Consider the following 22,408-nt stretch of genomic DNA (forward strand, 5'->3'; position numbering starts at 1 on the left):
CTGCTATGTAAACCCATTAAGTGCTCCTAATGCTCTCCCCTAACCCTGCCCCTTTCTCTTTGAGATAAGGACCAATATGTAACCCTGGCTAGCCTAGAACTCACTCTGTAGCCCTGGCAGGCCTTGACACTCACCTGTTTCTTCTTGGATCACTGTGTGCCATATCTGGCTTCACCATTCTCTTTTTTGACTCTTAAGAATTTGACCACCCTGGGTTATATATATGGTATACCACTTTTGGGTAAAATGTGCAGAAATATACATTTGTGTTCTCCACGAGCATAATGAAATTCTGGAAAAGGTAATAAATGTAAAGTTGGGAGAAACATGGTGTGAGAGACGGTTTTATTTGTTTGAGATGACTATATGCCTGGCTCATTCTAGAAGGTTGTTTCGAGCTGGATGTCATGGCACACAACTATGCTCCTAGTATTTAGAAAGTAGAGGTAGGAGGGTCAGAAGGTTAGGGTCATTCTTAGCTACAGAGCAAGGCCAGCCTAGGCTACATGAGATCTTGTTTCAAATCTCTTCCTTAAAAAGTTTTTGTTTTTCATAAAACAAAACAAAACCAAAAACAATCCAGATGCAATGGTCCCATAGAAAACATAGAATTCCTACAAGTACATGTCTTCTATGCCAGGGTAAGCTTGGCACCCAGGTCTGGAAGGAGCAGAAGGCCAGTTTCCAGCTCCTGCATCGTCCACTGGAGCCCATGCCTCACAGCGCCACCCCGACACAAGGCCAGCTCCACCCTGGCTTGAAACCTTCCCTGTGCTGGTGCTGTTCCCACTGGGGGCATGTGTAATAACAGTTGCTAGGTAGGGCTGGGTAGGAGGTGCTAGGCAAAGGCCTGGACCATTCACACGTCAGTGGAAGACTGGGAGGTTGTAGGAGACAGACCAGGAAATGGCTGAGGTGCCAAAGTCCTAAGGATGTATTCCATGGTTCCCTTAGAAATCATTCTAAAAGCTCATATTCAAAGACAGAGCATCTCGGTGGGGTCTGGTGAAAATGCTGTAGCAGTTCTAGCACTTGGGAGGCAGAAGCAGGAGGGCGTTGAGTTTGAGGCCTGTGTGGGCTATGTAGACACTGACTCAGAATCATCCAGCTGTACAGCTGTTAAGGATGTCGTTAAAGGAATCCGAGTAAGCAAGCTACAGGATTCCTACTGAGACACCATGTTTACCACAGCAGTATTCACAAGAGCTGAGCTGTGGAATCAGCCTAGATGTCCATCTGCAGAAAAATGGGTAAAGAAAACATGGTGTATGTATGTGTGTGCGTGCACACACACAGGTAGTAATAGTAGAGTGTTATTCAGCAGGGTGGGGGAGATGGCTCCGTGGATACGGAGCTTGCTATGCAAGCGTGGGAGCCTGAATTCAGTTCCCTAGCATCCGCATCAAATTGAAATATATATGACATGAAAGCTAGAAGGTGGAGAATAGGATATTTGAGAAGAGGAAGAGAATTAGGAAGAAGGGAGGGTCAGGAGAGGGTAGCAAACAGTAAATAGGATCAAAATACACGATACACTTGAATGAAAATAACTGTCGCTGGGCGATGATTATGTGCCGAAATACTGACAAAAACAGCTAGCAATTCAGATTAAGCTGGGATGTAGCTTAGTGGTGGAACATGTGCTTAACACATATCAATATTCATCATACACACATACAGACACACACACACACACACACACACACACACACATACACCACACACACACACACACACACATCACACATATACACACACACACAACCACACACATACACACACAACACACACACACACACCACACACACACAAACACCCACACAACAACACACACACCACACACACAACACACATATCAGACACACACACACACACACACACACACACACACACACACACACACAAACACACACACACACACACACATACACACAGACACACACACACACACACACACACACACACACACCACACACACACACACACACACACACATACACACACACACACACACACACACATACACACACACACACACACACACACACACACACACACACACACACACACACACACGTACACACACACACACACACACACACACACACACACAAAGAAGGGTGGGGAGGAGAGGATGGATGGAGGGAGAATATGAATGAATATGAATTCAAAGTAGTTTGAAGTCCTATTAGACTAGTCTCTAATTACGTATTTTAAGTGGTCCTTCTGCCTCCATCTTTCAAGCACTTGGATTACAGACATGTGCCACCAGTCCTGGTTCAAAGATTAAGAATTTCACGGGGTTGGGAGATATTATTGCATTAGTAAGGTTTCTCGATACACAAACAAGTTTCATCCCTAACAGCACATAGAAAGCGTAGGGTGGTATCATGTGTGGCACGTGCTTGTAATCCCAGTGCTGGACAGGCAGAGAGCCAAGGATTCCAGGGTGCTTGCCAACCAGACTAGCCTGATTGGTGAACTCTAGGCCCCGCTTGAAAGACCCTGTCTCCAAACCCAAAGTGGATGTCTCCTAAGGAATGATACTTGAGTTTGAACTCTGACCTCATATACATGTGCACACACATACATGCACACCTGCATACTCATTGCACACACGCACACACAGACATAGAGTTAAACTCTAAGCCTGGAGTCCTTCTGAGAACAAGGCTGTATGTAGCTCACCAGTCTTCCCTTTGTCTGACTCCATGGTAGAGGTTCTCGGTAATACATTTGTTGTGTTAACGTACTAATCTCATACCATGCACCCAAATCTCAGGCAGGAAATCATGTGCCTTACTACAGAATATGCCATGTACAGAAAAACCCAAGAATATCTAATAGTAGAAAGTCCAAGGAATTGTACAACTATAACCTACATAAATATCATAATAATTCATAAATAATAAAATATCAAGACATAGAAAGGTCTCCATGACATGGATGGGAAATATGTGAGACACACACAGAACTGTGGTGCCACTTTGGAAATATTTAAGGGTGCCAAATTCATGGAATAGAATGTAGAATAGTGGCTGTCAGGGTCTAGTGGGAGGGAGGAAAGGGGAATGGTCACTGTTGAGTGGAGTTTCTTCTGAGAGTGGTGGAATGTTCTGGAATTAGGTAGTGGTGATGGCTGTACAATCTCATGATTATAAAAACAAAAACAAAAACAAAGCCTTTGAAATGTATGCTTTACAATTGTGGGCCCCAAGGCAGGTCAGTTACTATGAAGAACTCATTTTCATGCAAAACTATTCTCCTAGTGATTTCTTTTTTTTTTTTTTTTTTTTTTTTATTCTTTTTTTTTGAAGCTGAACTGAACCCAGGGCCTTGCGCTTGCTAGGCAAGCGCTCTACCACTGAGCCAAATCCCCAACCCCTCTCCTAGTGATTTCTAATAACAGTTATGGAAGATAAGGTAGACCAGAAGGAGCTGGTACTTTAACTATGGAATACTCCAGTGTTATTTGGAATGTTAGTTTTCTTATCTGTTAATCATTCCCCTATGCTGTTTGTGATAGCTCTCCTTGGCTCACGAGAGGAAAGCGTACTCAGCATTTATCTTTGCGTTGTGAGGGGTACAAAGCTTTACCAGGAAAGGTGTGAGTGACCTTTGAAAACTTCTGTTGGGAGGATTCATGGCCCGTAGTGCTGGTGTAACAGTGTTTTAGAGGGGTTCATCAGGGTCTACCCATGGATTCAGATTTAAGTTGACTCAGTGACCATGGAAGCCTGGAGTTCTCCAGAGCTGAACGTCTGTCAGGGGTCCATGAGAGACTAATGATCAGGGGAGAAGACTCTGAAATCCCATGCACTGAGAATTCCATATCCTGATGCTTGTTTATAGGCAGCTAGGGAGAGGCTCTGAAAGGTGGGGTTCAGACGCTGTTAGTTGAAGTAGCTTAGTGTGGTTGAAGCCAATGACTAAGAAGAGGATTTGGGGGAGCTTTCTGTTCTCATGGCTCCTTTACCTCCCCAACTTACTGTTTACTAGAATGAACCCCTTTTATTGTTTCTGACTTGTGTCCCTGAAGCCATCACAGCATCAAGCATGTTGTGGGCGTTCAATAAATATTAACTGTTGACAACCCTATTTTTTCCCCACTGGAAATTAGTCAGATTCCCAAGAATAAATATAGCATGTCTGTTGTTTACCTCTTTTTATGACTTTAAATATTCAGACACCTCTTATAATTAGTTATTGTCTGGACTAAAAACCATTTAGCATTGATTTTTTTTTTTTTTTAAAGAGAGCCAACTTCTGAGGGTGGGATAATTGGAGGTGAAATTTTTAATTGCCCCTCTCTGTGGCCAGATATTTTATTTAAGACAGAGCTTTTGATACAATGAAGAATAACCATCCCTGGGTTGTATCTTAAGTTAATTCTCATTATTTTAATAAAATCTCTTTACTCTTAAGAAACAGATTAGTCAGCCCAATAAGTAGGAATCAACAGTTTTGACCAGACGAGGTTGGCGTTTAGTTCTAAATGATTTTTCTTTCCTTTTCTTGTTGTAGTTTCTTGGGCTGTAGTTAAATCATTCTTGATTTATTGCTTCCTTTTCTTCCTTTTCTTGGCTCCATTCTGTCAGATCATAGATTTGGGTAACTTATGCCGGTGAATATTTTTTATTACTTTAAAGATAAAGCAACTGGATTTTATAGCTCTGGTTATTGATTATTGGAAGATGAGTGAATCTGCCGAGGAACCCACAGTATAGAGCTGATAACAGAAATATATCAAGAGTGCTGAAATGCAGACCAGAACGTAGCATGCAGATGTGTGTGTGTGAGATTCTCTCCTTGGGCCCTTAGCTAGGTCAGCATTACATGGTTAACACCATGGGGTGTCATCACCATGAGGACTCGGGCAGGCCAAGAGGGAGCTCACCATGTAGGTGAAAGAAAAAGGGATCTCAGACAGTAGGAGATGACTGAACACAACAGGTTTAAGGTGTGCTGGGCAGCATCATGAGAGGAGGGTGACTGCCCAGACTCCATCATTTGTACAAGAGCTAAGGGCAGCTCTCAGTGAGTCCCCGTTTAGGTTTCCCTTCTGTAGACTGGGGATAATAATCTCTTGCTTTGCCTGGAGGTGGGATGGGAAAGCACAGTGGACTTCAGCTCTGTGGAAGGAAGAATGTGGACGTGGTCAGCTTAAGCAATGTGCTTGTTAGTGTTATCCGTGGACCAGTCTGACCGCGGCTTTTATCCTTGTAGGTGAAGGCAGCTACCGGCGAAGAGGTGTCCGCTGAGGATCTCGGAGGTGCTGACCTGCACTGCAGGTGAAGCAAGAGCGGTTGTTTCCTCTTAGGGTCAATGGCCATTGTGTTTGTTTAAAGGAAGTTTTACATTTTTTCCCCCTCTGCTGGTCTTGCCAGATCAAACCAGTTTGCTTCCAGTCAGCTGCCCTGGGTTCAGTTCTCTTGAACTGTAAAACTGTGTTCCGAGTGAGAGTGTTAACTGCTTAAAAACAAACAAATGAACAACCCTTATTGTGTGTTTGTGGACAGGCAAATGTGGAGGCGCTCATGTATGTGAGTGTGCGTATGCCATGATAACATGTGGAGGTCAGAGCATAGCTTGTGAGAGTCCAGTCCCCCTCCCCATCTTACCACGTGGAAATTGATTCAGGTTGTCAGGCTCAGAGAAAGCACCCTTATCCTCTGAGCTAGTGTCAGCACAGGGGCTGAGCTCATCTGCTCTGTATGCCTGCCACCAGAGCAGGCACAGCCCCTCAGCCTTCCCTGAGGCCCGAGAGGCAGCTCCTCATTGATTTAACCAGGTAGAGTCCAGGGACTTGATTACCTACGGAGGATGCAGGGGGAGACGATAAAAATGACAGGAAATGGCTTCATCCCCTGTTGTTTGAGACAGTCGCATGGGGTAGGAAACAGATTGGAAGCTGGAGAGGGGGCCAGACATTTCTGTAGGCCTGAGAAGTTAGGGGTGTTTGAGAGATTTGCTTAGCAGGCATTGGCTATGAGGGCAGGATCTTGTTAGGAACATCTGCCTAGTCAAGAGATGGCCCTTAATTCAGACTCTATAGTTCACCTGACCCTGAAAGCACACAGGGACTCCCACAGTGTCCTAAAGGGCAGATAGACCTATGAGAAGTCCTCTGTTCTGTGTCATCCTAACCCTAAGGAGTCCAGTGACTATGGCAGAAAAAGGATCCTTCCTACAAAAGGCTATGCCTTTCATCTCAGCCTTTCCCTCATTCCTCCTATTCCCCCCCCCCCCCACCCCAGACAAGGTTTCTCTGTGTACCCCTGGCTGTTCTGGAACTCACTCTGTAGACCAGACTGGCCTTGAACTCAGAGATCCTCCTCCTGCTTCCTGAGTGCTGGGATCAAAGGCACGTGCTACCACCACCCCAGCGGGCTGATTGTATTGTTGTCAGCGATACGGAAAAAATTCAGACCTAGCCCTTGCCCTCAAGAACTTATACTTTAATTCAGCTGACAAGAGAAATGAACGAATTAAGCTACTACAAAGTAAGAATGCAGGCGTTCTTCCAATCTTCCTAAGACCTGACAGAAAACAGTTCACAACATCCTAGCATGAAAATGGTGTCGTCAGCAGTGTTTTAAGACCTGCTCTGCCTGAGTTGGGGGAGACACTTGAGTGTTTCAGGGAGCGCAGCTTTGGGAGGTCCAGGAAGTGCTGCTGTGACTGTTACATGAGACTGGCAGGGGATCTGCTTGGCTACGGTGATGCTTCTATCTGGAGACCTGGCTGAAGGAAGAAAAGCTGAGGTCAGGCTGTAGGACAAACTGGATTTGTGTTTATTGTTCAGTCAGGAGAGAGGAAGGTAGTATTTGGGGAACATTATTTTTTATTTTTTAATTAATTAATTAATCAATTAATTTTACATTTTAGCAGTTTTAAAAGGGTGAAGCTGTAGGTAGTCTATCTTACTCAGTATATGGACTCTGGAATTTAGCTTCCGTTTGTCTCCCTGATTGCCTTTGTGACTTGGTGGAGGTGATTAGCTTCTTTGAAGCCCATCTTGCTGCTGTGTTAAGGCGAAGATTGGACTAGAACCCTCCTCGTTAGCGATCATCAAACACTCCGTTAGCATTGCTTCTTGTCCTTGATGAGTCATGGGGAAATGGTAAGGCGGTGACGGCTTTTTGAAAAAATAGGGTTGGGTCAGCAGCTGGTTGAAGGGCTTGCCTCAAAAGCTGGACAACAGAGTTCGAGACCTGGAGCCCTGGTAGACAGAGAGCTGGCTCCTGAGAGTTCTTCTCTGACCTTGGCTTTTGGGCCTTGGCATGAGTATTGTGCACACACCACAGCACACACACACACACCACAGCGGGCACGCACGCACACACACACACACACACACACTAATGAGTAAGTAAAATCCACAAACTCAAACAGTGTTAAAGCTGGGCACATCCATAATCCCAACACTCAGGAGGCTAAGGAAGACTGCCTGTTTCAATTAAAAAAGAAAGACAAGACTAGTCACAAATTCTTTGGGTTGTCTGTCCTCTCCATATACGTTTGTACCTGATAGTCATCATTAAGAGTTAGTTTTAAACAAAGATTTCCATAGTGTCTCATCCAAGATTTCTCTTTCCTGTTATGGCGAATTTTAGGTGTCGTTTATAGGAAAGCATTGAATTTAACGTTGAGTTACAATCTTCTTTCTGCTTCCATTTCTACCGAATCCCAGTGCAGCCAGGAGTCAGGAGCTACAGCTGCCATTACGTGTGAAGCGTTTTGAGCTAATCTGGGCTGCAAAATCTATTTAGGAGCTGGAGGGGCTGCTGTGTGTGCTCTAGAGGGATAAATGTGGCCTCTGCTCTTGTTTAGGATGCCAGAACAACTTTCAAAAGTTAAACAGATTCCCTAGATAAGGTATCAAAACTATCAGTAGTGGTTTACCCATAGTGTCTTAGTTTGAGTTTTGTTGCTGTGAAGAGACATGACCACGGCGACTGTTATAAAGGAAAACATTTAATTGGGGCCGACCTACAGTTTCAAAGGTTTTAATCCATTATTGTCACGGCAGGGAGTGCAGCGGCAGACATAGTTCTAGAGAATCAGCTGAGAGCTCTACAGCTTGGTCTGCAAGCTGCAGGAGACTGTGTACCACACTGGGTGGAGCCTGAGCATAGGTAACCTCAAAGCCCGCCCCCTCAGTGACACACTTCCTCCAACAAGGCCACACCTACTAATAGTGCCACCCTCACTCCCTGTGGACTAGCATTCAAAGTCATGGGGGCTATTTCTGTTCAAACCACCACACATTCAATGAACCAAAATTCTGTGTTTTTTTTTTCCTGCTATATATTTTTGCCTAACTGTATTTTTGTTTGTTCATTTGTTTGTTTTTGTTCGTTTTTGAGACAGAGTCTCTGTTATGTAGCCCTGGCTCTCCTAGAACTCACAATGTAGATCAGGCTTGCCTCAGTCTCACAGAGATTCCCCCTTCCTCTGCTTCTGGGGGGCTGTGATTAAAGGTGTGCACCACCACACCCAGCTTGGTGTTACACATTTTAAAATGCGTTTCATCGACAAATGCTTCTCTTCTTTGAATGTACATTTCCCCACATTTATGTGTGTGAGTGTGGTCCTGTGTGCAGGATGCATAGAGGTGAGGTCAGCTCTGGGTGTCAGTTCTTCTTTTGCTTTTCAGTTCATCTGCCAGGCTGGCTGGTACAGGCTTCCAGGGACTTCCCGGTCTGCCTCCTGAGTCACTTAGTAGGAGCATTGGTAATATAGGTGCTTATATAGCACATCCTGCTTTTATGTGCATTCTGGAGACTTCTTTATGTGCATTCTGGGGGTTAGAACCCAGGTCCTCATCCTTGCACAAGTGTCTTTACACAGAGTCATCTCTTCAGCCTGCAACTGTCTTTTGGGAAGTTCATACCCACACTTGGGAATATACTATCCCTGAATGTCTGTATTATAAATCTTAAGTTAAAGCCTTTAATTTTAAAAATAATTACATATGAATGTTTTGCCTACATGTGTGTCTGTGTACTGTATGCATGCTCCCTGTTCATGGAGGCAAGATGGCGGCATCAGGTCCCCTGGAGGCAGTCTGTTGTGAACTGCAGTGTAGGTGCTGGGAACTAATCCTGGTCTTCTGGAAGGTCCTCATCCATTGCTCTTGACTTGCTGACCTATATCTCTTAGTCCTTGGGAAAACCTTTTCTTAATAAACTCCAACTGTAAGAAAGAAAAAGAAGGAAGGAAGGAAGGAAGGAAGGAAGGAAGGAAGGAAGGAAGGAGAGAGGGAGAAAGGAGAAGGAGGAGGAGGGGGAGGAGGAGGAGGAGGAAAAAGGAGGAAGAGGAAGAGGAGGAGGAGGAGGAAGAAGGAGGAGGAGGAGGAGGCAGCCTTAGTCAATTTGTATCTGAACTAGCAAGTCTCTGCTTGGGACAGAACTGATCCCTAGAGCCAAGCTTATGCCTCATGTACAACATTTGAATGACTGAGAACTCCCATGGCTTTCACCACAGCCATTGTATCTCATTTTTATCTGTTGTCTGAGGGTCAGTGTACTCAAGCCTTTTTGTTTACTACAAGTGACAGCCGAGCTGACCCACACTTAGGATTTGGAAAGAAGGCAGCTCAGCAGTCTGAGAGAGGAGAGAACACTGTGGCTCAGCTGGCTACTGCTGTGTCGTGTAACTACACCGTGAACGCACACTGGGTGTGGTTGGGCATCACACATGATTCTGCTTAAGGTACACAGGATGAGCCTTAATAGAAGTCCTATGAGCAAACCCTGTAGCCTTCAGGTCACCGTGAATGGGCACCAAGATATGGGCTCCGATACAGCTGCTACTACTCCTAGCGCAGGACACTTAGTCTCTGTGCCTCTGGCTTTCCTCTCTTTATAAGATGATGGTTTATAAGGATGATGGTTTGTAAGGATGATGGTTTGTAAGGATGATGGTTTGTAAGGATGATGGTTTGTAAGGATGATGGTTTGTAAGGATGGTGGTTTGTAAGGATGATGGTTTGTAAGGATGATGGTTTGTAAGGATGATGGTTTGTAAGGATGATGGTTTGTAAGGATAGTGCTCTAAAAAGCAAAGGTGCCATCATCCTCAGGTCAGGGAAGGTATTTGGGACTTGATATTTAATTAATCTCCTTTTCTAGGTTCTGATTATTAGAGTGTGTTTTACTCTGCAGAAGGTCTGGGGTCACTGACCACTATGCTTTGGATGACCACCACGCCCTTCACTTGACAAGGAAGGTTGTGAGGAGTCTCAATTATCAGAAGAAACTGGATGTGAGTAGGAGTCTTCCTGTCTTTCCTTTTCCTGTGGAACACTTTGCTCTGTGTCAAACCCTGTCCCTAAACACAGCGAATTTGTCCTAACTCTCCATAGGTTACCGTTGAACCTTCCGAAGAGCCCTTGTTCCCCGCAGATGAATTGTATGGGATAGTCGGTGCGAACCTTAAGAGGAGCTTTGATGTCCGAGAGGTATGTGGAAGGTGGGACACAAGCTGTGAGTCAAGCTGCCACCCCTAAAGTTTCTGTTCACGCAGAGGGACAACTGTGGGTCTTAGGGAGGAGTGGTGACATCCAGGAACACTGTCCTGGCTGGTGCACCTAGTGTTGCTGGTCTGCAGTAAATAGCAAATGATTGGAAAGGCTCTCAGGATTGGGAAGTTTTCGCTGTACCACGAGGAAGCTTGCCTTGCTAATGGCTGGGACTCGATGCTATTGTGGGCAGCAAGAATGACCAAGGGCAGTCACACCATTTTCAACTATTTTCTCCCAGTGTTCTTATTTCGCCAAATAGACAAAATGTCAGTAAGTTGTTAGAAGAAAAAAAGCATACCTTTTTAGATCAGTATGACATTAGCAAAGAGTAGACAATTATAGTTGGAGGTGTTGCTATGGTTACAGATTGTGACATAGCCTTCTGGAACCTAGAGTGACAGTTTTCAGTGTTTGCTTAGAGTGTGTAGGCTTTGCTTTTCTTCAGTTCTCTGTAGCTGGCGGAATACATTTTAAATTAGGAAATCGTCTTAATGAGATTCTTTGCTGGAGGCTTTAATATCTTAAGCTACTTTCTCTCTTGACTGTAAGACTATTTTGTATTGGCTCTGGGAGGTTGTGGTGGGTAGAAAACACAGAAAATAAACTAAAATTGCTTGGTCCCTTGTTCAGAAGGAACAGCTAATATTTTGATTTTTATTTTGGCTTAATCTGTATATACAGTTAGCTCTCCATATCTGGGGACTCTGTGTACATGGACTCAGAAACCCTTGAAAGGGGTATTTTTCTGTACTGACCATGTACAGGTATTTTTCTTGTCATTATTCCTTAGACAGCATAGCATAACGGCTGTTCATATGGAGCATTTATCTTCTGTTACTTATTATAAGAAATCTAGAGGTGATTCAGCGTTTAAAGGAGCATACGTAAGTGATATGCAAGTAGTAAGGCGTTTTGTGCAAGAGACTTCAGCATCTATGGATTTGGCTGTGGACATAGAACAAGTCCTCATGGATGAGGGATAGCTGTACACACACACACACACACACACACACACACACACATACATACACACACACAGACACATACACACACACACAGACATACACACACAGAGACACATACACACACGCACACACACGCACGCACACATTATAATGTATTTCTAATACATAATGATGTATTTTGGTATATGTATGTATATACATGTTCAATCCCCTTCCCCCATGTATATAAATTTTTAAAAATTCTACTTTTTCTGGCATAAATTATATATATATATATCCTTATCCTTAAAAACCTCTTCAGTGACCATTTCTCTATGGCTAGCTCTCAGTTCCCAAAGTGGTGTCTGGCAACATGATAGACAGACTTCTTTTAATGTTTGTTTGATTTTGTATGAATTGGTGAGGTAGTGTTACACTGGAGAGACATCTCCAGATATGTAAGATATGTAGATACTTTGTTACTACTCTTAAATCTTGGGTTTTCTTGAAGTTCCACTTTTGCAACGTGACCCAGCTACAAAGTTTAGAATTACTCTTTAGCCTGACTTTTATTTAAGTACAGACAGAAAACCCTGGTGCCCACGATCTGCTGAGATGGCTGAGAATCCCCTTCTAGAATAGCTTCACTTGCCTGGCAGCATTTACCGAGTCAGGTTCTAAGCATCCGAGGTAGAGAACCAGCAGGCACCAAGCCCTGCCTTCACAGGCTACTTACTGTGCTTTGATGGAAACCTCCTAGCCTCTGCTGCTTGCTGGTCGTTCGGTATGATGTCTCCATTTTCTCTGTAATAGCAAAGCCTCACAGAGAGGCCTCGACAGCACACACAGCTGTTGTGATACGGGAAAACCTGACCTCTGGGGCTTGTTTTTCTCAGTCAAGTGCAGTGGGGACCCAGCTCTTCCAAGAGAATATTATCCTATTACTTGTCTGTTCCTGAATGTAATTAATCCACTTCATGCATAAGAGTGGTACTAATTATAAAGCCAACTCGAGGTTGTTTTATGCGAAGCGACCCTGGATTTCTGGGGCCCCCGGGGAGCTTCACCTTCATGCAGAAGAATGACGCCATGATGTGTTGATGGTCAAAAGGTTCACTTTACAAGGTCTGCAGGACCAAAAAAATTGTTTTGTTCCCATATTTGGGGAAATAACTAAAAAGTAATTTAAAGTCAGCTTTCACTTTCTGCAAAAGAGGGATGTTGGGATGAGCCTCTCATCTTTCAGCTAAGGGAGTGTGAGTGCCATGGAGTCCCACACACCATCTCAAATGAGTTCAAGAGGAGCACGGAACAGGCTTCGTGTGTAGCAGGATTGGAGTCAGGTCCTCCAGCGTTCTGAGCATGTGCTCTACTGAGAGACTTAGTGATGGAAACTCAAGGATAAACTCCCTAGAAATCTCTTCTCCTTTTAGATTAACAATATATGTGGCCAGTCTTTCGACTGGCTCATACTGAGGCTTAATGAACATCTATAGAGGCTTAACAGTAGTAATAGCTGCTTTTTCGTCAGAGACCACGCGCCTTGGTTGATACCTTTTAAATGCTATCCTCTACTGAGGGAGGGTTCACAGACAGGTTTAGAGAGCTTAATGGACTGTTGGTGGGAGGGAGGCAGTGCTGGGGATAGAACCCAGGACTTCATACGTGCTAACCATATACTCTGACATTAAGCTGCTTCCCCAGGGCTTGAAGGGTTTTTGGTGATTTTCCCTGTGGCAAAGCTACAGTTGGAGCCACTGTTCGTCTCAGCACCACTTACAGGCTTCCTTCCTACCAGTCCATCCATTTCCCCAGCTGTCAGAATCCTTTCTTCACCTTCGCCACGTCACGGAGCAAATGACAGTGTTTTCTAAGAAGTGACTTACCCTGGCACATCGGGTCACGAGCAGAGCCATCCAGAGCTTCTCACTCCAAGTCCTCCGTTGGGTTTTGGATTTTCATCAGTTCTTCTAAGCACTGACGAGGCACTGAGCAGGCCCCTAGAGCTCTGGGCTTAGCTCCCGGCCCCAGATTCTCTGCTGCGTCTCCTGTTTTCAAGTCTTCGGCCTTGTGTCCTTGCTTGGCCCCAGGTCATGCAGGGTTAAACAGAAGGCGATTGAATGAGTTCAGTCTTTCCACAGCCTCCCTGTAGACGATTTCTGTTTCCTCAGGCTTATTTATTGTTTATGTGTATGAGTGTTTGCCTACATTCATTTATGTATACCATAAACATCCCAGCTTTGGATGGCTCTGGGCACTGACCATGCACACGTCAAGAAAAATTCTGAAGAGCTTTTCTATGTAGCATGAGATTGAACGTGGCATCACTGTGAATTGCCTGGCTTTTAAATAACTTCAGTCACTGCGGACATGCTTTTGTGACGTAATTTCTCAGGCACGTTGTTATTCCTCCTCCTAGGTCATTGCTAGAATCGTCGATGGAAGCAGATTCAATGAGTTCAAGGCCTTGTATGGAGACACGCTCGTCACAGGTACAGAACGCGGGGAGTTGAAACACAAACGTTTTCTGTTGCTTTAGAAATAAGTCATCACTTGCCGCAAAGCTTACACCGGGAGCTTTGCCATCTGGGGAGGCATAAGTGTGTGAGTCAGCTGTTGAGTGTCGTTACTTTATGAAGATGGTTTGTACCCGAATGGTTTCCCGGATCCAAAGAGCTTAAAATGACAACGGCCCGATGCTATGGTGTAGACCTGTGACCTTGTGGCCCTGACGTGACAGGAGCAGAGAGTATTTGCAACGCTTTTTGTTCTCTGGGTAGCAGTTATTTTCAAGACTTCGGCCTTGTCTCCTTGTTAGGCTCTAGTTCATCCAGAGCTACACGGAATGTGTAGTTTCACCAAAGGCCATTGAGCGTCTTCAGTCTTCCCACAGCCTCCCTGGAGATATTTTTGTTTCCTAAGGTTTATTTTTTTTTTAAGTGTATGCGTGTATGTCTAAATATGCTTATGTATACTACATATGTGCCTGGTGACCATGGAGGCTACACTAGGGTATTGGATACCCTAGAACTGGAGTTCCAGGCAATTCTAAGATACCTAATGTGGGTGCATGGGATCGAACCCATGTCTTCTGCAAGAGCAGCAAGTGCTCTTGACCTCAGAGGCATCTCGCCAGGCCTCTCTTAAGGGCTGCATTCAAACACCAAATTGAAAATTCAGGATAGTGTGCCATGTCGGGGAAAGCAGAGTATGTATACAAGTGGGTTCTTTGGCCTAAAGTGTTGGCATTTCAACTTCTGAAAGAAATCATTTCAAACAGATGCTAGACTCATAGTAACCCACCAGTGGATAATGGCAGAACGAATTTTGTGAATTTTATTAGACTGTAAAAAGCCTGAAGATGCAATATTTATTTTGAGTAAAACTTAACAGATCAGGGAAAGAGGAGCTACAAAAATCCAAATTACAGTGTCCACGGAGGCTTAAGATAGGATCTTGGCAATTCCTTCTAGCTCGATTTATGAGCGAGAGGAGGGTTCGTGCTGGAAGGGGAATTTATGGTTTTCTCTGTAGGTGTTTAAGTGATTAAGGGCTGTTTGTCTGATATACAGGCAGGATTTGTCTGCCAGTGGTGCAGGACGTAGCCCTCACTGTGTAGCAGCTTAAAACCATCCAAGGAGACTCTGCTTCCTCTAAGATGGATGGGCTGTCTCTGTCGTCTCCTTCTAAGTGTTTGCCTGGTGCCCACTGAAAGGCCATGGCACTCCTGTGCCCTTGCATCGGGGACACAGCTGATTCCCTTATCTTTTCTCCATTGTGCCAGAATCCATGTAAGGCCAGAGTCAGGGGAGGGGAGGATGAGCAGGAGGCCTGGAAGGGGAGAGTGGAGCTGGATGTCAGAGGCTTGCGTGTTTCTGCAAGTTCCTTAAGGTCTCTCTACGCCTAGGAGAGTTCTACGACATACTGCTTTTCCGTTTGGGTCAGATAATTAGTAAAGGCCCTTGCGTGATTGAGTGGCTGGCACAATGGAGCATGTGCCCTGCTCAGCCCGTCTGTCTGTGCCTTGACGCCCACTCCTGCTCCCGCAGAGTGTTGGGAGGGCTGGGCTGTAAGTGGTTGAAAAGTGGGTAGCATCATGTGCTAGATTTTCATCCCTTCGTGGGTAGGGCACGACTAAAGGTGGATCACTGCATGGACTTCCTGCAAGCCTTCCCCTCTTCAGTGACTTCACAAGGGTCAATACACTTAGGATGTCCATCATACATAGGCCTCTGGCTGGGACACTAGGCTTGAGAAACACAGACTCCTATGTGACCCTCAGAGCATGTTCTATCACATATAAAAAGTGATGGCAATAAGATAAAATAAAATCCAGAAAGGACTAGATCATTCAGAATCCAGCTTTCTAACTCAGTCCATATGTTGACCCACTTTTTATTCATTTTTCCTTGTGTGACTCTTGGAGGACCTGCTTTGCTGGGCAGCCTAGCTGTGCACTGGAACCTAGTGGCTGAGTCCAGGTGGGGCCTTTTATAGAAGCCTTTGTTTGACTCAGTGTCCAGGCATAGCCAGGAAGTTCTTGGGCCCCGAGCACTTGGTACCGGCTTCATGTAGGACCCAGGTTGGTTGAAAGGAGAAAGAATTTTTCTCAAATCAAGTTCTTCTGGTTTACAAAATAAATGGCCTCCTCTGAAATCACCTAAGCACCTGCCTCTCAGAATCTCTCAAAATGACAGGCTGTGTTTTCCCTTTCTTTTGTGTGTGTGTGTGTGTGTGTGTGTGTGTGTGTGTATGTGTGTATGTGTATGTGTGTATGTGTATGTGTGTGTGTGTATGTGTGTGTATGTGTGTGTGTGTATGTGTGTGTGTGTATGTGCGTGCGCGCGTGTGTGTGTGTGTATGTGTGTGTATGTGTGTGTATGTGTATGTGTGTGTGTGTATGTGTGTATGTGTGTGTGTGTGTGTGTATGTGTGTATGTGTATGTGTGTATGTGTATGTGTGTGTGTGTGTATGTGCATGTGTAGGTGTGTGTGTGTGTATGTGTATGTCTATGTGTGTGTGTGTGTGTGTGTGTGTGTGTGTATGTGTGTGTGTGTGTGTGTGTGTGTGTGTGTGTGTGTGTGTGTGTGTGTGTGTGTGTGTGTGTGTGTGTGTGTGTGTGTGTGTGTGTGTGTGTGTGTGTGTGTGTGTGTGTGTGTGTGTGTGTGTGTGTGTGTGTGTTTGGGGGGTCCTACTAAAAAGTGTTGATAGAGATACAGCATCTATAGACAAAAAAGACAAGATCAGAATATTCTTTTTAAAGAATTTCTTTAAATTTTGAAATTTTCCTAAAATTTTAAAAAAGATCTGTTAGTTTATTTTGTATATATGAGTACTCTATCTACATGTACTCCTGTGTGGCAGAAAAGGGCATCAGGTCCCATTACAGATGGTTGTGAGCCACCATGTGGTTGCTGGGAATTGAACTCAGGACCTCTGGAAGAGCAGTCAGTGCTCTTAATCACTGAGCCATCTCTCTAGTCCAAGACTGAGATTTTAAACTTTAAAAAGAAATACTTCAGGGTACTGTGGTCTCTGATGCACGGGGGGACACTCACATGTGTGCTAAGTGATCTTCTGAATGAATCATTTATTCAAACTAAGTAAATATAGGTAATTTTACATAGACCATAGGCTTTCAAGAAGCATAAACAGAACAAACAAGAAACCTAGTCCCTTTAGGAATAAAAAAACACAAAGTTTTTGTTTTCCCATAGACCACCTCTATTTACACTCTAACCATTTATCTCAGATTCAGGAATGTGCAGGATGCCTCTGTTGCAAACCACAGCTCCCTGAAAAACGTAACTCTTCGTTTTCATTTTCTCTTGAGGATTCGCTCGAATATTTGGGTACCCAGTTGGCATCATTGGAAACAATGGAGTTTTGTTTTCTGAATCTGCCAAAAAGGCAAGTACTGTTAAATGCATTAAGATTTTATGATTTAGCATAATTAATTTTGAAGGTTATGTGATAGATTAAAACGTATTGTATGAGAGCTTTATAGTATTACCTGGATCTCTTAGCAAGCAGAACCCCACGTGTGTGCTTATGCATAGGTGCTGGCGTTGGACAGGTTTACATGGCGGGTGTAGCACTCTTAAAGCCTACTAGGTGATTTAGGAAGATTCCCATGAGAGGCTGGAATTATAACTGCTTACCTGGAAGTGTTCTGGGAAGGCAGGGAATTCCTGCCCTGAACTCATTCTATGGGACCTTCATGCTTGGGAGTTTCTGATACCATTCGTTGGTGGTTCCAAGATGTGACCACTCCAGTCATCCTTTAAACATTAATTTTACTTTTTTGGTAACATGCACATAGTAGGTCATTGTTGCTACAGTTGCAGCAGTGAATAGGGGGATTCCCTGGTGCTCTGAGCTCAGGACTTGACTTCACATCTTTGTCTCATTCGCCTGAGCTCCCGGAAATGTCACTCATGCACTTCGGTCAAACATTGTAACAAAAGTCTCAGTCTTTCCCTTTTCAGTCAACAAAGCAGTGCCCCTTACTGAGAGAGGAAGCAGGCCGTAAGCCTTAGGCTAATTGAGGATAAATGTGTCCTTAAAGAAATGTTTTAGCAATAAAACTAACTTTTGTAGCCTGCTGTACATGTTGAGTTCTCCCAACTTAATGATAAAATGAAAATAAACTCAAAGAAAATAGATGTATGTAGTTTACTTCTGTAGGCCTAGCACTTGGGAGGCTGAGATAGGAGGGTAGTTCCAGGCCAGCCTGAGCTATACCCATAATCATATTACAAAGGACCTTTAACACTTTCAAAACAGTGTACTGTTTTCTTTAGTTTTTTTTTCTTTTAAAAATTGGTTTTTGCCATAGATAGACGTTTTGCCTATTTTACTTAATAGTTTATAGCGTTTTTAAAGATATTAAATATTCCTAAAATAGCAGCTTAAACACACACACACCACACACACACATGTACATGCATATGTCTGTACATATAAAGCTGGGTGTGGTGGCATTTGCTTCTAATTTTACTACTTGAGAAGCAGTGGCAGGAGAATGTGAGTTTGAGGCCAGCCTGGTCTACATAGAGGATTCCAGGATAGCCAGGACAACATAGAAATACTATTGTTTTAAAACACACACACAAACACACACACACACAGAGAGAGAGAGAGAGAGAGAGAGAGAGAGAGAGAGAGAGAATGTAGTGTACTCATTCCCATAAAGTAAATACCAGGCCAGGCCAGAGCTAGGCAGATAATGTGGTGTGTCTGCCAGCTTGGCACAGGTAAGCCCTAGAGAAGTTAAATTTGGCTCCAGTCTGACATTTCTTTTATTGAAATAAGCCCCAAAGGTCTCTGTGGTTTCCTCATTTCTATAAACATAGTTATAAGAGGATGAGCAATTACCTTGCAATGTTGTGTCTGCCAGGACCTTTCTAGAAGAGGTAAAGGGATTTGCAAAAACAGAAGAAAACACACGGGAATGGTAAACAAGATAGGGAAAGAATACGAATTGGGATTATTAAATAATTCCTTAACTTCAGGGACGGAAGTCTCTAACATTGACCTAATCTAAAAATTTTATTTGGAATGTGCCAGTGAGAAAGATGTGTATTTTAACATAGTATTGAGACCTGAAGGCATTTCAAATGGTCACCCAGATGTAAACGTCAGCCCGGATACCACAGAGGGCTTGCATCCTGCCCTTCCTAAAGTGGAGACCTGGAGGATGAGGGCAGATTCCTGCCACTTCACTTGGGCGAACGTGAGTGGAAAGGTAATAGGAAGTCCTTGCAGACCCGTGTCACTTACATCCTGGTGACAGGGCAGCACAGAACCGTTGTTATAGTAAACAGGAGGTCAGACTAGCCAGACAAGGGCAGTGCTCTTTCTTAACTCTGCCTGGGAGTGTGGGTCTGGTAGGAGTTCGTTTGTTTTTTAAGGAACAGCTGTTTTCATGTGTTTTCAGGGCGCTCACTTCGTCCAGCTGTGCTGCCAAAGAAATATCCCCCTGCTGTTTCTCCAGAACATCACCGGTGAGGCCGCCATTCTCGTGTGTTTGGTCCAGAGTCACGCTGTCTCCTGCAGCTCATGGGTTAATGCAGAGAGAGTTTCCTTCATGAATACTAGGTAGTCTCAGATTACCTTAGGTGTTCTACGTGAAGCAGTCTATGAATTTTGTGTATTTCAAGCTTTTACCTGGCTTCTCCTGATTCCCATTCACCCAGGAGCATCAGAGTGTCCCATCTTACCTCTGCCAGAGAGGATTACCTGACTCACTGTCTCCTAATCATTAGTATCCTAATGATTCCAAGCACATGCTATGAGCATCTCTTTACTGTACAGTTAATTCTATCTGGAATAATACCAGTCAATTATCTATCTATTCTTTGGGATGTGTGTGTGTGTGTGTGCAAAGCTTCGTGTGTTCTGTGTGTGTGTGTGTGTGTGTGTGTGTGTGTGTGTGTGTGTGTGTGTGTGTGCATGTGTGCATGTGTGTGTGTGTGTGTGTGTGTGTGTGTGTGTGTGTTCATTAGAGCCAGTGGCCAACTTCAGATATCATTCCTTAGGAGCTGTCCACTGTTTTTTGAGACAGGGTCTCTTACTGGGGTAGAGCTCATCTATTAGACTAGACTGGCTGGCCAGTGATCCATAAAGATCCTTCTGTCTCTGTCTTCTCGGCACTGGGAGTACAAGTGCACACCATGCTACCTGCCATTCTATGTGGGTGCTAGGGGTGAAAATCAGGCCCTCATGGTTCATGGTAAGCACTTTACTGACTAAGCCCTCTGCCCACTTGAAGTAATACATTTTGAAAATTATGTTTTCACTGAAGCCTGAGGATTTGCATTTTAATCCCATAGAATAGCCTGTGACTAGCGTGAACTTTATGCCTCTAAACTTCACATTCCATAGATGATCCTAAGCAGGAGTTGGTTGATTTCGAAGACCTCCTGCTGTAGTGTTGAGATGTTTTCTGCTCTACCATTTTGTCTGCTGCATTGTGTTGCAGTAGATACATAAAGGCTAAAAATAAACTTCCATTCCTTGGAAGATAGACTTTTTTTAAAAAAAAAAAAGGGTTTCATTGTATAACTTTAGCTGGCCTTGAACACACTAACTGGACCAGGCTGGCCCTGAACTTTCAAAAATCTGCCTTCCTCCTCTGCCTTCTGTGTTCTAGGATTAAAGACATGCACCACCCACTACCACCAGAGTCTTTTAAATAGTTGTTGTGCTCAGGCAGGTTTCTCAGAGGAGGAAACTCACTGTGTAGACCAGCCAGGCCTCTCAACCTTGAACAGGACTTTATATAGTAATTAAGCACCTTCATTCTCTGTTATGTTCACGTTCAAGGTAGGTTAGCTGGTGTGTGTGTGTTTATTTTTGTTTTGTTTTTCCGGTCCTGAGGGTAGAGCCGAGGGCACACTAAATGGAGGCTCTCTCGCTGACCACACCCTCAGCCCTTGATGAATTTCGAGAGGAGTTAGTTCCAGATAGTGGAGAGGTTCCTACCTGGTAGCCTGTGGAAGAACAGATGGGAAAGTCTCTGAAGTTTGCCGATGCTAGGAACCTCATTTCTGAGGATGTGACTCACCATTGTGAAGTTAAACATTTGCTTAGACAATTCTCCTGTCTTCATCTCACTCTGCTTCATCTACACTGTTTTGGGGGCAGAGGCTGAGTTTTGCTTTGCAACATTGCATATGAGGGACCTGCGAGGCATTGGTAGATGGGAGTACAATGTGCCACTGGATAAATCTTGGGCTGGGAGAGATATCTTAGCTGGGGATGAAAGCGTGAGTTTCAGCAGAATGAGGAAAGGATGGTTAAAGCTGTGGGAATAGAGACGAGAACCTGAGGAGAAGAGAAGGCTCAGGATAGTCTTCAAGCCACTCTGTTTTCCTCCCCTTTCCCTCTCCATTTTTTTTGTAGTGTGAATTTACAGATTTTTTTTTTAAGGCAAACTAAGACCTCTCAAGAGTAGGAAGGACTCTCAGGGAAGAATACTATTACTCTGTTTTGGTTTTGGTTTTGGTTTTTTTCCTACAGAGTTAAGAGTATAGGGAAAGAGGAAGCAAGACTAAGGGATTTGTGTGTGTTTGTCTGCTCTCTCTCTCTCTCTCTCTCTCTCTCTGTGTGTGTGTGTGTGTGTGTGTGTGTGTGTGTGTGTGTCTGTGTGTGTGTGTGTGTGTGTCTGTGTGCATGTGTGTCTGTGTGGGGGGAGAAGGATTTGAGGAAACCAGATGGAGTGGATTCTTTTAGAGGCTGAGCGTCTGTAGAGTTGGTCAGGTGAGGGCTTTGTAAAGAGCAGGTGTGATAGAATGTTCTGAAGAGTCAGACACATTGGCTAAAGCAGTTCTGAGCTGCTCTGAAGGCTGGTTTATAAAGGTGGCTGGAGTGTCAGACCTCACCAGCAAAGGCAAGGGCCCCTGGTGTGGTCCCTCAGTGTCCCAGCAGGTCCAGCTCCTCCACAGGATTGCTGGACTGAATTGGATGACGCGATCCTGGAGATTTGCCCACCAGGGGCAAAGAGTCAGTCAGACAAGCAAGTCTACATATGCAGGGGAAAGAAATGCCTCCCTCAGAGCCTCAGGTGGGGACAGAGAACTGAGACATGATTTCAAGGTTTCTAAATAAGAGAAGGGTATGCCCCTGTTGTAGAAGGCATGTTACAGCAGAAGAGGAGCTCAGAGTTGGAGCTTGAGGAAACAAAGGAATCCTGTAATTACAAAGAAATCTTTTTTTTTTTTTTTAAATCTTGCTGTTGAGCCCCTGGCAGGGACTCGACATCCCCATGAAACATTAATCTTTATTTCATCAAAGTTTTAAGCAGTGCTGCAAAATGAGGAATCCTATTTTAAACCAGGTCAGTGGATGTGGAAACCTTCTGGGCTGGCTTGCTGGGTGGTACCTTTCCTGTGGCAATGTCACAGTCTAATGTCACAGTCTCTCCCCATCAAG

General features: G+C 44.3%; 1 protein-coding gene across 2 annotated transcripts in view; it reads left to right on the forward strand.

Annotated features, from left to right (window-relative positions):
* Nucleotides 1-22,408, forward strand: part of Mccc2 (methylcrotonoyl-CoA carboxylase 2) — a 66,993-nt gene that overhangs the window by 37,026 nt on the left and 7,559 nt on the right. For both annotated transcript variants that reach the window (XM_032898975.1, XM_032898976.1), the window contains 6 exons: nucleotides 5,227-5,291; nucleotides 10,170-10,269; nucleotides 10,370-10,465; nucleotides 13,892-13,964; nucleotides 17,307-17,383; nucleotides 19,413-19,479. In XM_032898975.1, coding sequence (XP_032754866.1) covers nucleotides 5,227-5,291; nucleotides 10,170-10,269; nucleotides 10,370-10,465; nucleotides 13,892-13,964; nucleotides 17,307-17,383; nucleotides 19,413-19,479 — 478 coding nt within the window. The remainder of the gene's footprint in view (nucleotides 1-5,226; nucleotides 5,292-10,169; nucleotides 10,270-10,369; nucleotides 10,466-13,891; nucleotides 13,965-17,306; nucleotides 17,384-19,412; nucleotides 19,480-22,408) is intronic.

Source organism: Rattus rattus, chromosome 3 (genome assembly GCF_011064425.1).
Source record: "Rattus rattus isolate New Zealand chromosome 3, Rrattus_CSIRO_v1, whole genome shotgun sequence".
NCBI lineage: Eukaryota > Metazoa > Chordata > Mammalia > Rodentia > Muridae > Rattus > Rattus rattus.